At 41.2% G+C, this 17,888-nt stretch overlaps 1 protein-coding gene across 1 annotated transcript; it reads right to left on the bottom strand.

The window, feature by feature from the left end:
• Window positions 1-1,640: 1,640 nt before the first annotated feature.
• ywhag1 (3-monooxygenase/tryptophan 5-monooxygenase activation protein, gamma polypeptide 1) lies at window positions 1,641-16,568 on the bottom strand. The gene is made up of 2 exons (XM_014989046.2): window positions 16,320-16,568; window positions 1,641-3,880 (listed from the first exon to the last, which is right to left on the bottom strand). Exons 1-2 carry the CDS (start codon window positions 16,404-16,406, stop codon window positions 3,224-3,226), a joined length of 744 nt encoding a protein of 247 aa, XP_014844532.1. The 5' UTR covers window positions 16,407-16,568; the 3' UTR covers window positions 1,641-3,223.
• Window positions 16,569-17,888: the final 1,320 nt, after the last annotated feature.

The following is a 17,888-nucleotide window of genomic DNA, read 5'->3' as shown; positions in this document are numbered from 1 at the left end:
TTCCTCTCAATTTAATGAGCTCAAACATTAGAGAATGTTTAGAAATAAGGTTTGTACAGCACTGTCTCTGTCACTTTAATTTAACAAGTCAAAAACTGTCAGTCGTTAATAGTCTGAGTCATGGCTTCAGTGGACGTTCTCGTATTTTGAACGCAGAGTGAATAGAAAGTCTCAGAAAAAGCTTGTATATTTAAGGCATTTAAAGGTCCAGCATGTAGAATTTGGATTGCTCTACTGAAATAAAAGGCACATTTCCCCAAAATGGTAAATAATGTGTACGTGCCCCTTTTAAGATTTATTATGGAGTAAATTGGAGGGGGGTTGGGGGGAAGGGGAATGCAAAGAGTTTCTGTAAATGAATGGAAGATTTATAATCTACTGTGCACTAATCTTTGAACACCTTATCATACACCAGTTAAACCATCAGTCAAACTGGTTTGTTGAGTTTTACTATTTTTCAATAAAATATTGGTAGAATGTACCAATATTCTACTAATATTCTAGTAGAATATTGTATACATATTGGAAAGACACAGGTACCAATATATAAGAAAAACAGACAAAAGCTTCTCCATCACTGCAATAATAGAAAAGTAACATTTTCACATCCACTCAGAATTCGTTGGTCTAACCTGTAAAAGAACAGCCATGCAGTTCTCTCCTTGTAATTATTTCAGTTAGGAAAAGTTACTGACAAGATGATAGTCTTCATTCTGTTCTAGCAATATTCTGTGAACTGTAACCTCACAGAAACCATTTTCTTTTAAGCTTTCTTGAACTAATCAGACCTTTTCTTGGTGGTAAATGTAGAATCCATATTTTAGGAGGAAACAACATTTTTGACATGCATAGTATTTTCTTTTACTTGTCTGTTTAAATCAGACTAAACTTGTGTGCTTGTGTTATGTCTCTCAATTTGCACATGCAATTTCTATAGACAGGCTTTGCAAGAATGTTGTTCTGGCTCGGGTTTATCTAGAATAAAGAAGACCAGATGCAGTTTGGACTCCACTGTAAAATAAGATGAAAACAGCTCCTTGGTTTAGAGCAGATCTGAAAGCTGCAACAAAGCAGCTACAGCATAATGCACTTCCTTACAGTGTGTACAACACTGGGGAGCCTCCCACTCTCCACTGACTGGTAATGCCAATGCAATTGAAAGTTCATCCTGGGTGCAACTGCCTAAACTTTTTTATTTCTCTTTATTTTAGCCCTGTGCTGCCCCTCTGGCCCATGCAGCTCTGGGTGGTGAGTCATATCCTCCATTTCAAAAGCTATCACTGATTGAAACAGTCATATTTTTTCACTTTTAAGTGAGTTTCAAGAAATGGTTTCTGACTTTTATGAGTGAAATTACAAGCAACTTTAATGCTTTGCTCTGTAAATCATATTAAATCTGAAGTATATCTTTATTTATGAACAAGAACTATTTCTGAAGCCCCTGCTTTTCTACTGCAAATACTTCTGTATGCTTATAGGAGATGGATGCAGGATGCTACCAACATCTGCCCCATCATCATTTACAATGATCTTCCAGTCTATTATATACAGAATTAGCTGAAAACATACTCTAAAAGGAATGTAAGTAAGAACTATAATTCCCCCTTTTTTACCAAGAAATGCATGTCACCATAGCGATGTCCATAACAGATCAATTTATTGTTAACAATCACTGTTTTGGTATAGCGCACTTCAGCGAATGGAGTAAAGAAAACACAGATTAAAAGAAGGTCTAGCTAACAATAGCAACAAAAAAGAGAAATAAATAGAAAATAATCTGATTAATGTCTAATAATTCCATGTTCATATGAATACATAACATCTACAGTATAAGTTAATAAATCGAAGCTACTGTATAAATACATCACCAGCATGCACAATATTGTTTTTTTTTATGGAGAATATTGGAGCGGTTATCATCTCACACTGAAGAGACAGTATAGTAGGCAAGTGCATTTTCTTGACCAAGAAGAAACCGAAAACAAAGTTTAATCCACAAACCTCAAATCTGCTCGTACAGCTTCCGCTTTAACAATGCGTGTGTGCTCTGCTCACAAATTAGTTCGTTATTTAGGTCTGTGGTTCAGGATGCGACTTTTCAGAGATCCCGTCGATTCGTAGAAAAGACGGCGTTACCTGCAGACAGACATTTCAGTCAGTGTTCTTTCGATTTGCTCGTCTGGATCAAATCGCTTCCCCACAAACACAAGGAGCCAATCGAAAGATGTTACAGTAATGACAATACTGACAATAAGAGTTAGGTGTCCAAAAACAGGTCATTTATTTAAGAAAGCACATCAGCACATGAGAGGGACAAGCTGCACTACGTTTTTTTTTTTTTTTTTTTACTGTATAAGTTTGCAGTTTTAGTTACAGTATGACTGACCATGTGACTGAGCTGGACACATACCTGACACAAAGCAAACAAACAAAAACCTTTTTTTTTCTACGTTTTCAACTGCAGAAATAACCTGCTTTTTCACTCAACCACCGTCGAAGCGGCGCAACTAAAGATGTCGGTACATTTTCTTTGAAGTTACGCCACAAACTCTAACATCCCTAACGAGGCCACGTTCCTCCCCAGAACCCGTCGGCTCTCTCATTCGCTATCGCTCGCCGTCTCTCTCTCACTAAGCAAGGCCATGACATTCAAGGTTTGCGCCGTTTCTTTTTTCTTTTTTTTGTTTCGTTTTCTTGCTGCTCAAGCATCAAGGAGTGAATTTCTGAATACTCCTCCCTCTCGCTCGAATACATTAAGACAGCTCCGCTTCATTTGCATGATTAGATCAGTCTCTGGCGGTTGTGAGTATGACGGTTATTCACACCGCGATGGACGACGAACCTCTTTGACCTAAGTCGGTATTCTAGCAAATGCTGCAGAGGCTGTTGTGGAAGGAGTTTCACTCTTGGGTGTTTTTCTCTCTCTCTCTTTTTTTTTTTTTAAGTAATCATAGCATATTTCTCAAACTAAACACGTCTTCCCTCCTTCTACGATCTTTTCGCTTTTAATTGTGGAAAAATAAAGAACAGCAGCCACGTCGGTACCGTCGGCTAAAACGGTAGCCGATGTTCCCCCACCCTCCCATCTTTTTTCTTTTTGTTTGTTTTGTTTTTTGTTGTTTTTTCTTGTTTAAATTAAGAACTTTTTAACAATTACTATTTTTGTCATCATTTTGTGAGCGCACGTGTTGTGTTGATTTGGCAGAATGAGGTTTTGGACTCTTTAGTTGTTGCCCTCGCCTCCCTCATCGTCCTGCTGGTCGCTCGTCCACAGCGTCAAGTTGTCTCGAAGCAGCTGCATGATGAGAGTGGAGTCTTTGTAGGAGTCCTCGTTGAGGGTGTCCAGCTCGGCGATGGCGTCGTCGAAGGCGGTCTTGGCCAGGTGGCACGCCTGCTCGGGGGCGTTCTGGATCTCGTAGTAGAAGACGGAGTAGTTGAGGGCCAGGCCCAGGCGGATGGGGTGGGTGGGCTGCATGTGCTCCTTGCTGATCTCGTGGGCCTCGCTGTAGGACTTCTCGGAGGACTCCACCACCGCGGCCCTCTTCTCGCCCGTGGCGACCTCGGCCAGGTAGCGGTAGTAGTCGCCCTTCATCTTCAGGTAGAAGACTTTGCTCTCGTGCTGCGTCTCGTTGCAGTTCTTGATCAGGAAGTTGTCGAGGAGGTTGAGCACGTCCTGGCAGACCGTCTCCAGCTCCTTCTCGATCTTTTCCCGGTAGGCCCGCACCATCTCGATCTTCTTCTCGTTGCCGTCGGCCGACGTCTTCTGCTCGATGCTGGAGATGACGCGCCAGGACGAGCGTCTCGCCCCGACCACGTTCTTGTAGGCCACGGACAGGAGGTTCCTCTCCTCGTTGGAGAGCGGCTCGTTCAGCTCTGTGACCTGCAAGGAAAAACATGTAGACGTTAACCTTTGAGTAATGTGACAAAATATCTGTAATGCAGCTGAAACAATAATTGTGATGAATCAGTTATTGAGGTAATTGATAATTGCAGTGTACGGACTAAAAAAAAACATTTGCTGAAAAAAAAAAATTCAGAGTAATAATTAAGCCAAAATTGTACAAAATATATATTTTACACCTTTGTCTGATATGTTTTACCCAATTCACTAAAGGAATTCTGTTACTGCATTTTAGGCAAAAAAACAAAATAGGAATGAAGCCTTTTTTATACAATATTTGAAACCGATTAAAACATGCATGCAAATAAGGAATTAAGTGGATACGTGAAAATCTGTAAAATGTGCCGAATTTTTTTTTTATGAGATTAATCAATTACTAAAACAATCAGTTATAATCTCTCTATATAAAAGCTAGTTCTACAGTTAAGTGATTCAAATTCCTGTAGGTCTTTATTTTTTACTTATTCTCACATATTTATGTGCTTTGATTTCAACCATTTGCTGTCTATTTCAAAGAAGAGTGTCCACGTGTTGCCACCACCATCTTTAATTGTAGGGATGGATGGTGTGTTCAGGGCGACTTGGGATTGTTAAATCTACCAAACAATATTTTGTATGCCAGGTAAAAAAGACTGAGCTCTTCCTTACACAAAGGTTTAAATCAAAGGCAACCTGAATTTTTCCTCAGTTTTCCCTGAAGACGTTTTGACACCTAGCGGTGAGTGAAAGTCCACTTGCCTTTGATTTAAACTTGTTGCAGGAGACATGACTTGGACGGCTGAGAATATACATGGGTCTCATCTTTCCACATGCTTGCTGAGTCACCTTACATTGTTTTAATGGCAAACTACTAATGAGACTTTCTTTTAACAATGGTGTGTGATTATTAGAGTTTATGACTATGAATGGGTTGAACGGTACCTTGTTTCTTTCAAATTTGAGATATTGTTTTAGAGCAGATGTTTGCATGTATGGTTTTTAGTTGTAAGAAAAAAAATCTATTTTGCCCTTCCACATCACAATTATGAACTACATTGTTTTGGCCAAATTATTCTCATGACAACAATCTCTGCATCTGACATCATCCTTTATGGAAACACATGATTGGCTATTTGCTGCTGGGGTTTTTGACCGGCTTGTATTCGGCTAGAGGATTTAATCCTTTTTTACCCCCTTGAGGACGTACAGCAGGGGCATCATTGTAGACCCTTTCTGAGCATAAAGTGTGTTGTTTCTTCCCGTTTTAGTCACATGGTACTTCTCTTCACAATGCTTTCACTGGAAGGTAAACTGTTCACAATGTAGAATTGTAAATGGTTATGTATAAAAAGTGAAGGAGCTCAGATTTATTCCAAGCAGAGGTGAAAAAAATCGATTATCTCATTAGTTGTAAAAAGTTGATTGATAGACGAGGTGGTTTAAACTTCCTGCTTCTCTCTCTACTCTTTAGTCCTGCTCTGCATCCATGGACCCTCCTCTTCAACTTCTACGGGATACGGGTTCACAGTTCAGGTGTTATCTGAGCTTTTGATATTCTAATCAGCTGCTCCCAGCTGTAAAAACAACACCTAATTACCATAGTTATGCAACCGTCTGAAAGTAAAAAATAACTAAGAGCAAAAAAATCCTTACAGATGTACAGTATCCATAGCCAGTGGGAATAATTGTTCCAGTGTCTCAATCATAAAAGAACCAATCAGAACCAACGAAACAGCTACTCCAAAGTGATGTCACCACGAGTGGTTCAACATTAGAAAATGATCAATTTAATATTTCGTACTATTTCAACAAAAAAGGAGGACTAACCCACACACATGGTTTGTCTTGGGGTTTAGAAATCCTCATGCAGTGTCCTGAACACATGGTGGCGCTGTAGCGTCTTTCTAGAAGATGACTGTGAACAACTTGAAGCGGCGGTGACATTTTATGGGCACGAGTCCCTTAGGAAGCAGGAGCATAATTTGTCTTGAAAGACTCACAGCATCTGGTAATCCCTCTTCCATCAGCTACAACAGTGACTCTTGATACAAACGGATCTGACTAATCATGTCAGCTGAACAAATTCTCGGCATACAAAAGCTTTTACCTTCATCAACACCCATCAACCTCTGCTATTCTTTCGACTTTTTGATGCATAAAGAAGCTGTCAGTCTGAGTTGTGCTTAAATTGTAAGAGGGGGTTGGGTGGGGGGGCAAAGAGCAAGCTGTGATGCAATCTAGTTTCCATGGTAACTGCAAAATCTGCTGTGTTTCTGAGAGCCTCTCTATCTCTGAAGGAGATAGTGGCCACAAGCTGCTTGCAGAGAGAGAGCAGATGATGATGATGATGAGGCGAAGGCTGCAGCATGGTGGGTGGGGATCAGTGAGAATGGTGAAACCACAAGCAACCTTTTCCACTCGGTCACTGCCTTTCCAGTCGCACAAAGGAACCGAAGAAGTCTGTCTGATTTTAGAAAGGAGCAACTTTCACTGATCGTTCCTTTTCAACAGCAAACCAAGAAAACAAAAGAACACACTTTGGAAAACAACTTGGAGGCACAGTCCACCAATAACCTAAACAAGATGTAAAAGTACATTTGTGAGGATAAAACATATCAAAGTTCTGTTTTTTACAGCAGTTTTAGAGCACAGAACCACTGTTCTAATGAAATCTATTTCTGTCTTGTTTTGTATATGAATAATATTCACCAGATGGTGAGCCCATAATTTCTGTTTGTATAATTTTTGTCGCCAACCAGCTGGTGACCAGAACAGTTTTCCAATTTAACCAACTCAACCAGTCCTCCTTACAAATTCAAAAACCCAATGAACGTTTTTTTTAGAGAATACGATTCAAAGTTACTCCAGCATTCAAAAGGGTGCGATGGCAGAGCACGAGTTGACGCCATTTGGATTTCGGGTTGGATTGTTCTCCCCACGCATGCCTGGGTTTTCCTGGGTTTTTCCTGGTTTCCTGTTAGGTCAGCTGGAGATTGTAAATCACGGTTAGGTGTGAGTGTAGGGTAAGCAGCTGTTCCTTCTGTTGGTTCTGTGATGGGGCCAGGTACCGTCTTGGGTGTTGCCCCACTTATCACCTGCAGACCACGGTTGAAATGTATCCGGCTCCCTGTGACTGTAGTGTTACAGCAAAATAAATTAATGATTTTACAACTGAACACATCTAATGGTAAATCGGTAAATGGTAAATGTTCTTGCTGTATTGCTAATCTTTAGTAAGTCGCATACATTATCCCAATATATGTTTTATTGCCAACACTAATAGAAACGTTTAGTAGCTTAACTTAAATCACTACAATGATGAATGAACATTTTAAACTTATCCAGTGCAACGATGGCTGAAAAAATACAAATAGAAGTGCAGCATGACTGCGTTTTTGTCGATCATAAAATCAACCGTCTTTAAACACCAATAAAAACAGTACACACCGCTGACATCCTTCTACAACAGTAATAAATATTACATTTAATTTTTTTTGCCGCAGTTGGCTGTAGTGCAGAACATTTATTCTACTTATAACTCTGTGTTGCTTGCAGATCTGAAACAGTTGCAGCTTAAATGACCTGAGAAGCAGTTCTCAAAAATTAAACACAGAAAGAAACGATGACCAGTCCACCACAGAGAAATGCAATCATAAACACATATCCTGAGGCAATTCAGAGTAGCAGATGAAGCTAACTTGCAGGAGAAAGCCAGAATAATTGGAGGGAACTAATACGTTCATGAGAAGAACTCAGAACTGAAGTTCCTTCCGACCCCTGGATGGTTTCTAACCCTGCATCATTCTGCTGTTATAAGATTCATTTTCTAATTTGAAAAAGTTAAGATTTTTGAGTTTCTGATTGCCTGGTCACTACTTTAAGCTAAAACCCACTGATTAGTCATTTCTAGTTGCATCTTTACTGGTAATTCTTTTTAAATCTGCCAAAGCAAACAATCTACCATTCATTCTCCATTACAAGACCAACCGGGCTGGAGAGGAACAAACTACTTTGTAAGTGTAAAATTGTGTCAATGTATGCTAGAAGAAACTGGGTGAAATAAGTCATTTTAATGACCTTTAGAAGTTGCTCCAAAAATCTTTTACACAGCCTGCCGGACAGAGATACTCGTAAAGCTCTGGAAGGTTACATTAGTTTGTCTAAAGGCGGCTACTTCTTAAGATGTTGTAAAAATTACAACTGTTGTAAATATGCCGACCTTTGTACACAAAGTGTGAGGAAATGCAAACAGTAAGAAGGTACAAATTGCGTAACACTAAGGAGAAAGTCCTCCTCACCCCTCTTCATTTGTTCTACCTAAAACGCCTCCTCAGCACTTCTTTACCTCAACCCATCAAAATGCAGTTAGAGCCATTGATTATCTACCCTGCAGCAAATGTAACCAGCATGTTTGGGTCAGCTCTGGAGAATCAAAGGTCAGGGAAACAATGCCTGAACAACTGATCAGTACAAACATGGCTGCCTTTGTTCCAGAGGGCTGTGGGGCGAGCAGAAGGCCCCAACGGAAGCTGCGGTGCCGGGATGACAATGGAGCTCTGTTCACCCATGCAAATCATCAATCGCGCCTGCTCTGCCGTGACTCATCCCGACACTGGCCAGTCAAACTTCCAAACATCTGCATGCTAATGCAAACAAAGGCCAGGCAGGACAATCAATAGCTTCCTCTATTACAAATCTCTGCATGACCCTTAGTGCGAGCAAGCCCTGTAGTGCCTAAGTGGGGTAGCACTAAAAGCATGCCTCCTTATATTTTCATTAAATACGTTTCTCTCCGCATAATGAAGGCGTGCCACAATCCCACAGATCCCCCTTCTTTGTGTTCCATGCATTCCCTTTTTTTTTCCCCTGCTCAATTGCTTCTGCACCCTCTTCTACTCTAACCTGATGTGACAACCCTCTCTGCAAACCCCTTTTCAAGCAGCGGAGCACAAAGGCGCCAGGGACGACCTGACGTCACTGACGGCGTGAATAGGGTTAGTCGAATCAGCCACAAAGAGCTCGGTGGTAAGAACAGCGTTCTCCGGCTCCTTGTTGCTATGATACCACATGCAACGGTAGTTATTCCTGTGATTACAACTAATGTTTGAGTCAAACCATAAGACACAAAAAGGGCTTGTTCGTTAAAGGAAGGAATGCCTGAGTAGGCCTGTGGACTGGTATAGAGGAAGGCAAGATACTTGTTCCTGTTTGCTGGAGAGTGTGCGTCCCTGCTACACGCTATATTCATGTCTACTTTGTTGTTTTGCATTTGTTGCTTTGAAGGGAGAAATTTGGAGTTTCAGATCATGTGTAAGATATTTTCAAAAATGTGGAGCACCTCCTTGGTGTGGTGTTTCTCTGACCATGCCATGGATTTCTGTTGGGGGCCCCTCTGCCTCCAGGAGCTGCTGAGAGAGACATGGGGATAAAGCTGGGCTCTGGTGGAGCCTCCCTCTCACCAGGGAGATCCCTATTGATCTCCCTGGTGTTAGCTCACCATATGAGGTGGTAATGTGCCCCCTCCCATGGTCCTTCTGACTTCTGGCTACCATTATATGGGCTGGTGCCTTGCATGGGTAGTAGGCCTCCATGAAGACTTGGTTCTGGAAGAAGGCGACTGTGCAAGATAAAGTTTTGGTGCTCTAGTTCTCTAGTTCAGTGTCTCTTTGACCCAGGAGTTGCTGCTCCTTGGATAACATACCTCTGTGAGGAGGCTTTTGGGTTGTGCCTCATGTCTGTCTGCTGCCTTCTGCAGTCCTTTGCTGATATTAGGTGCTCACTAGTGCAGGCTTTCTACTGTTCTCACCCTTCTAAACGACTTTGCACCTCCAGGTAGCAAATTCACACGCATGCACCCACTTAACACAAACACACCTCTACACATACGTTCAGCTCTGAATGTTTGAAAGGTGCCGAAGATGACAAAAACAAGAATGCGGTTCATTCTGTTAAAAGGAAATTATTTGTTTCTAATCCACAAGCTTGATCAATATGAGGGATTGCTGCAAATTCAGTGCCTCTATCCAAATGGCTGGGCTTCCTTGGATAAGAAATTTTCACCATTTGACAAAATAGATAAAAGTTGAACTGATATATTTTGTAAGTGCCTTGAGATTAAATTATTTTTAATTGTTCTTTGTACATGAACTGAATTAACTGAACTGTCAGGCCAAGATGCACTTCAGTTTCCATGGTATTAAGAGAAAATACAGACAAAAAAGGTACAGAATTTATGCCTTGGTGAAGAAAAGATATCAACTGGGATATTTATAGTTACTACTCATGTGATTGGTTTGGGTAGGTGTGTCAGGGAAAAGCCTGAGGATGCCACAATTATTTCCACTGCGTCTCTTGGTGATTGAGTTTGTGTACGAGAAAAGACAAAAAAAAATAGAGAAAATAAGCAGCTGCTAAACCGCTGCTTATGGAAGTTGGGACGTTACATCTTGTCAAATAAACTTGATGATGGTGTGTATGTAGGTGGAAACAGTGGGTGTTTTTATAGTACTTTGTGACTCACCAATGAGTCAAAACTAATCCCTGAGCCACTCTGAAACTTCCTGAGACGAAACTGGCTGTTTTTTATAACCAGACTGAGACTTCGGAGTTGTTCTGTGTTATAAGGAGGAACTCCAAGTCTGACACATCCATCCCTCAGACTGAAGGATGGAATCAGAAAAAGATGCTCGCTGATGGAATTACTGCATACGAGATGAAATGAAATTGTGAAAAGTGCAAAAAAAAAAAAAAAAACAAGCTTCTTATCACGGGTCCATAAATAACAGCCATGGCTGGTAGCAAAAGCAATCAGAGCCCAAATGAGACTTCTGAGTTACACGTCACCAGTGCAGAGAGATTATAGGCCCTTTATACTGAGAAAATGAAGGCAGGCAAAGCTGTGAAAGAAAAGGAATCTCCCATTTAATATTTATTTCATGTTTTGGTTTTTATAGTTTTCATATTGTGATCATGTATGACAACAGGGTAATGGAAATGTTAACTACACCGTCTTCATTCACTGGAAAAACGTTGTTGCAGCATGTTGGATATTTCCTGAACGCCGACATGCTTTTATTAACTTGAACAACGTTCTTTGTAAGAATTAGGGGGGGGGGGAATAATTTATAGAAGTTGTATTTTAATTAAAAGACATTAAATTGACAAATAATTTGATTTCTGACAATAGATTCTTACTTTTGTCAGACTTTAAATGAAGGTATATTGATATATCCATTGTTCCTTCATTCAATAAAGCAAATAGAAAAATATGATTGAAAATGGCATCAGCCAACAGCATGCTGTAAGTTTATACCTGTAAGTTTAATTACATTCAGAGCCTTGAAACACATGCTTAAAGTATAAAAGGGCAAAATATTGCAATTCTTTCATTTCATGTTCTAAATTAGAACCTCTATTAAAGAACCTGAAGAACATTCGTTTCTATTTTTATGTTGTAGTTCTGAGTAGGAAAGAAAATATTTGGTGTCAGCTGGAAAAAAATCTGATCGCTGCATCTGTAATGCTTTTTAATTCTGCATAAAATGCATATTTTTATTGCATTAGATGCAAACTTTTCTTTAGTTTTCGGTTAAAACAAGCAAAACGCCAAGTTCTTTGACATAGTTTGAATAGGTAAAAAAAATAAGACAAATGTTTTGGTGAATAAATGTAGACGGTGTGATTTCTTCATTTTCTGATGGACTTAGAACTAGTACCGCTGCAGTAATCATGTTCACTTGTGGTCAAGCTTTGCTCTGTTTGTTGGATAAAACAGTTTGTTTTTCCTTAGAAATGGAAACAGATTCAGAACCCTAAAAAAAAAAAAAAACTCGATTTGGTATCAACATAATCTGTGCTTTTCTCAAAATATTTTGTTTTCAAAATTATGCTCTGTTGAATTTAAATGGCTACCATTTTTTTATAATTAAGAGTGAAAATAAAATGCCACAGGTCACGACCCCCAGTTCTCTGTGAGCTGATGTCATCTCCTACTGTATGGATCAGACTGTAATGCTGAACAATGCTGAACATTCACACCCGCTTGCTCTGAAGGACGTATTTTTAGCACCCGCTACATATGTGTTGACTTGGGAAGATCAGTCACATCTGCTGCAGAGATATATTTATAAATGCTGACAGTATGATTTTATACGTGGCAGCAAATTAAAGCATCAATAAAACATATATTTGTCCTTGATTTACGGCCTTAATATGCCTGACTGTGCACAAATCTATTGGTGTATTTATCTAAAACCTAATCAACACACTGAGCTCATCTTACATTAAATATCCATTTATATAATGTATGCAGCTCAATAAATCTTCTAATGCACCAGAAAAAAGAATTTACTTCTATAGAAGAATGCCTGCAGCTCATTAGGTATGATGGAAGTCCTGGCTATCTGGGACATGCATTTTCTTAGACAAAGCTCTGCAACACGGCGTGTGTGTGAGAGAGAGGAGCAGCGCGAGCATAAATGCAAACTAATGGAGTCAGCACATTAAAACGGCGTTCAAGCACTGTTGGTTAAACACTGGATGGACGCTGGGATCGGGCTGGTAATTGTCAGATAAACAGAATCTTATCACCAGTAGCTGCCTAAATGTACAGTATGTTTTTATGCTAGATTTGGCTACTTGTGATGAATGCAACCACTGATCAATAGCAGGAAACTAATAAGAGCCTTTAAATGAACAGAGGGGGCCACATGATGCAATCACAGGGACACGCTTTTAGCACAACTTGAGGAAAACAATCCTTTAAAACTCTGCTCTGACAAGCGTATGTTGTCGTTGCATGAAAGGGCTGCTGCTCTTTGCCCATGTGGGTTGTATGATGTAATGGCTTTCTTAGACATGTGTACTGTAGTACTGGAAGCTCTTTATATGAATTAACTGTCAAATGGACTCAGCAAGGCTGCATTGAAATGGAGAGGGGATTTTATCGCATTTGCAGAAACGGAGCTGCACCGATCAATAAATCAGAGCCAATTTTTCAGTGATCAATAACTCGTACTCTTTAAAGCTTAGTAATGATAATAATAATACTGGATTTTAGTTCTAGAATAAATTAAAATCTGTAAAAATTGGAGTTGTAAGTATGACCTGAAACAGAAAATGAAATTTGTACCAGTCAGGATAACCTGATCCCCACATCACTACAATGCAACTGTAACAAACAGCAGCACCTAAAAAACAGCCAGATATGCTGAAATATCGGAAATATACTACATGTTGTCACTATACCGATTATATTATAGTGTTTAATCATGTCATTGATGCATCTCGGGGCCTAATTCTTTTATAATTTGTGTGATACGGTGATGTTTTGAGTGTTAAAATCAAATCTCATTAGCGGAAAGTGGAATTTAAAGGGAGTTTCTGTCAAAAGCTTAAAATTAGTTATTACCTTGTTGCTTTAGCTAACTTATTGTGCTAGCAGATAGCTCAAGAAGACCCAAGACAAAGTGAGATATACTGAGAATAATATTCATGACAACAGTTTTAATGTTTGTAAAATAGTGTTAGACCTTTCAGACGTTAAACTGTTGTAAGATGGTCGTGATTTACTTTGGTTCTAGTCGCTCACACTTGTCGTTAGCATTAGCCTCCTGGAGCAGAACAGCTAATCTGTCTGAATCAGAGCTCAGATTTGAGAGTCATGCCGATGTTGCACATATTCTGGTTGCTAGCATTTGCTAAATGTTACACTGCTAAATGCTAGCAGCAAAATAGGCCCACATGGGAATGTTTTTTTTTTCTGAAACAGAACATTTTTCAACCATTTGTGCCCCGTGTCAGTGAACTAATACAGCAAAAACGCCCTTTTTTATTAAATCGCTGACATATTAGCTTGACCACTAACCTGACATACAACCCCATATGTACAAAACATATTTGTCTAGTAGTTTTGCACAGAAAAGAAGCGCAGCTTCATAGTCGTTCCACACAAACGATTCCGTTTGCATTTTGTCGTTTGGCATATCTGTTGTCTTGTTGCGCAACACGTGGAGACTTTAGGCTTATACTCCATGCTAACCATCACTTACATGTGGCTGGAGGGGGAATAACATTTTGTTCTCTGTGGTAAAAACATTTCTAGAACGGGATCTATGTGGACGAGATTGGTTTTGAAACCGACAACTAGTTTTAGCCATACGGCGACATTGTAGTTTTCTCAGTTTTACACACTCAGTTTATATCTAATTGTAATTCCAGACTCATGGACTTTATCGTTTTATTTCAAACTGGGAAAAAGTAACTTTTTGGTACAAACAGAATGCACTATTTTACTAAAAAAATATTATCTACTGTATGCAAGACATTAAACTCTTATAACCTTTTAACATAACTTTACTTTGCTATTCCTTTAAGGGTGCCTTCTGAATTTTTAGCTTTTAACTTTATGAAACTGACTGCTGCATGTTATAATAAATAACAGCCCTCAAAACCCAATAATGTTGGCTAGAACAATTACCAATGCAGGAAAATATCTCGGATCTAATTCACCCAGATCTTGTAAAGCCAGTGGTTAAAGTCCAGCACTGACATCAGCCCATCCTCACCCATTTTAGTAGGGCTTGGTCCTAATCCCTCGTACTTCAGAGAGCACAGAGGGTGCAGCATGTTCCACCAACCTGGTTATTTGGTTCCTTTGCCACCGAGGCTTTTTGCCATGGCTGCAGTGGCAAGGGATTCCCTTCAAGTGATGGGCGAGGCAGGAGACACGCCCCGTTGCTCTGTGCTGCAGAGAGACTGGCTGGGTGAGGGGCAGCTCTGGCCCTCTGACTCGGCATAAATGGGAAGGGGTGGAGCCGCCGGTCCTTTAAGCAACATGGACTTCAGCTCATGTCTGACTTCTGGAAGCCTCAGCTGATATTTGTTCATTCTTTGCTCTAAATCGGTCTTGTTTTGCAAATTAGTCTCTCATTGTGTAAAGGTGAGAAGGGTCCCCATCTCTAGATACTCCAACATGATGCACACTAACTACAGATAAAACTGGGGATCCCGCAGAACTCTATTGTGACTATTACTTTTTTTTAAAAAAAAGAGCTTTGGCACAGAGTTTCCTATTTTTTTGTGCACTCCCATGTGAACTCAGTGCTGGGGGTGTGGGACGGGTGAGCAGCAGCTGGGATAAAAAGCTGCATGTGAAATGGTGCACTGGCGGGCCTGTGCTGCTGCATCCTGGCAGATGCTGCGGCACGCCTCTGTGTGGGAACCTGCTGGAGGAGGAGGAGGAGGTCCGGGACGCAGGGATGCGGCTGCCGCAAAGCATCCTTTAAAAAAAAAAAAAAACAGCGTTTATGATAGGTGGTGGAGAGGAAGGACGAGGGGGGTGGGGGAGGGCTGCACTGAGATAAATCTGGCGAAAAAGGCGTCGGTCCACCGACACCCACGTCTGACAGGTTCCTATGTGTTCTGCGCAAATCCATTGCGAACAACCTTCAGCCTGCATTGCCCTTTTCCCCCTACGCGCAAAATGCGCAGCGGCAACGAGTGCCCGGGCCCCGTCCAGCTAAGACAACGGTGGCTTTTCTAGCTAAATGGACGGCTCATTATGTCGCGTGGAAACCGGAACACGACCATCAGCGAATCCTACGATGTCACATCATCGCATAATCATGGTACCACCTATAGCTCGCCCTCTCCTGCAACAGTATGCGCATCTTTCGATGGGATCCTTTTGATTCCCTTTCTGTGCAATGACAAATATCTTTATATAGATTAGGACAGACACCGATCGGATCACATCACTGCCTCAGTGTGAGCTTTTTTCCTCCTTCAGTGCGCTTAAATCACACCAGCCTGCCCGTGTGTGTGTGTGTGGGTGTGTGTGTGTGTGTGTGTGTGTGTGTGTGTGTGTGTGTGTGTGTGTGTGTGTGTGTGTGTGTGTGTGTGTGTGTGAAGGATCCTGTTGGAAAAGGCACCGCCCCAAGATCAAACAGTCCGCATTCAGACAGCCACAATCCAACGCAGCTCAGCGCCAACAAAAAGCCGCAGATTTACACAAAATCACTGATTTTAATCTCATTATAGCGGATCAGATCACTGATATGCAGAGAGAAAGAGAGAGAGGGTGGGGTGGAGGTGGAGGGGGTGGGGGAGAGAACAGGGACGGGCCTTTATAGCCCCGTTCAATATGATGTGTTCCCAGATCTGATTTTAGCTGTGATTTACCGCTCTCTGCGGCAAGTCTTCCTCATAAATGTGCTCTTCGATCATAAGTTTCATACACCAATTTTGATTGGCTGATCCGGTAAGGTGAACGCGTGCCAGACCGGAGCGCGGTGGGCTGCGTTCCCCGCGAGCTCGGTCAGCCGCCCCGCGGCTTTGAGACGTTTCCCACTCACACACACCCAGGCTCGGACGTGTCCGGTAATTACCGCACCAAATGGGACTGAAAGAAGAAAGGTCATTACGGCTGAGGGCTACTTACCGACTTCATGGCAGCTGCCATATCATCATACCTCTCCGCCTGCTCGGCCAGCCTGGCTTTCTGCACCAATTGCTCGCGGTCTACCATTTTAGAGGCCGGTTTTGGTGCTGCCCGCTGCGTGTATGGTCGTAGCTGAGAGTTGTAATGTGGATGTCTGAACGCAGTGTTACGGTGCCGGGTGCTGTCGCCGCAGCTGCTGCCTGCTGTCTGTGTGCCTGCCGACGGGACACCCCTCCCCCTACACGAGCACTTTCCCTGGCTTGTGTCACCACCCAAAAAGGCGTGTCCACACGGAGTGATGTAACGACCCAGGCAGCTGAACCCGAAGGAACGGGGTACAGACCTCCACAGAGGCGCTTCTCACCAACCAATATGCACAGGTTTTATTGTTATAGGAAAGCAAAGCCTGGTTTTGTCTAATGAACGCCCCTGTTGCGATATGAAGAAGAATATGAATAGTTTACAGCCGTACTCGTTGTTAAATAAATGAATAAATAAAACTTGACTGGATTTCTTAAAGATGCTAACTACCCAAAGCCCCTAAAACCCTCATAAAAGATTGGGAATTGAATTTAACTCTGGTAGGAATAATGACGTCAGTCCCGACGTCATTATTCCTACCAGAGTTAGTTCCGATTTTTTTTTTTTTGACCAAGAGCTGCGGTATGTAACTTTTATTAAACTGTTTTTTGTTGTTGTTGTTTTACATATTTGTTAAAACTGTCACCATGTCGTGACAGTTTAATATAAGACAGATTATCTGTGAAAAGACTGATATTCCTCACCTTCTACCTGGGCTTTTATTACCATGTGGGTGGGGGAAAGGCACCTGACCAGAAACAACCAATCAGAGCCAGGAGGAAGGTCTTACTGCTGTCAATCATCCTTATGTACTCACAGCAATGTGCAAATGGCTGAGAAACGACTTTTACAGGAAAAAAAAATCTTACCCTCCATCATTGGTGCCCATGCTAACTCACCTGAGCATTCACAGAGTAGCAGAGAGCAAGGAGGGGCGACCCCTGCTGCCACCCTGGGCAAGCCCCTCAATCAGTTTCCCCCAACTAATCAGAAGCTACTACAGGGAAGTCATTTCTTTTAGGATGACAAGTTTTACAGGCAAATAAAATCTTCTTAAAGTACTCTTTAAAAACGTTTAGTACAGGACAAATGTCTTGTAAATCAACTATGTTTTGCTCTGTTTAAATTTATAGCATGTTCGAACCACAAACATCCAGCAACGCTCAGACGTAAGCTAAAAAATAAAAAACAATTAACCCTCCAGAACCTCAAAGAAAAAAAAATATCAAGAACCTGAATGCCTCGCTCTCTTTATGTTGTGGCTCTAAACTGATTTACAGAACTCCTAGAAAAATCTAATTATTTTTGATTGTTTGAAAAACAATAGTGCGTGATTTAGTTTATTGTTTGAAAAGATAAATAAAATACTTGTCACATTAATTTTTGCCTTTACTGAAGAGGAGAAGTGGCTCACTAGTGCATTCAGCTTGATTATTTTAGCCCTCATGGCAGTCAGTTTGGGCTGTATAGAAATGCATGCCACACTTT

Source organism: Poecilia mexicana, unplaced genomic scaffold (assembly GCF_051168715.1).
Source record: "Poecilia mexicana isolate PSO_F unplaced genomic scaffold, ASM5116871v1 scaffold_14, whole genome shotgun sequence".
NCBI classification, from domain to species: domain Eukaryota; kingdom Metazoa; phylum Chordata; class Actinopteri; order Cyprinodontiformes; family Poeciliidae; genus Poecilia; species Poecilia mexicana.
Note: the sequence above shows the minus strand (reverse complement) of the source record. Positions and strands in the feature narration are given on the sequence as shown.

What these genes read in the sequence shown, in the direction of transcription:
- ywhag1 (XM_014989046.2), bottom strand. Translation starts at nt 16,406, where the DNA reads ATGGTAGACCGCGAGCAATTGGTGCAGAAAGCCAGGCTGGCCGAGCAG. An exon ending in TGGCAGCTGCCATGAAGTCG is followed by an intron (nt 3,881 to 16,319) that starts GTAAGTAGCCCT and finishes TTTTCCTTGCAG; the next exon opens with GTCACAGAGCTGAACGAGCC.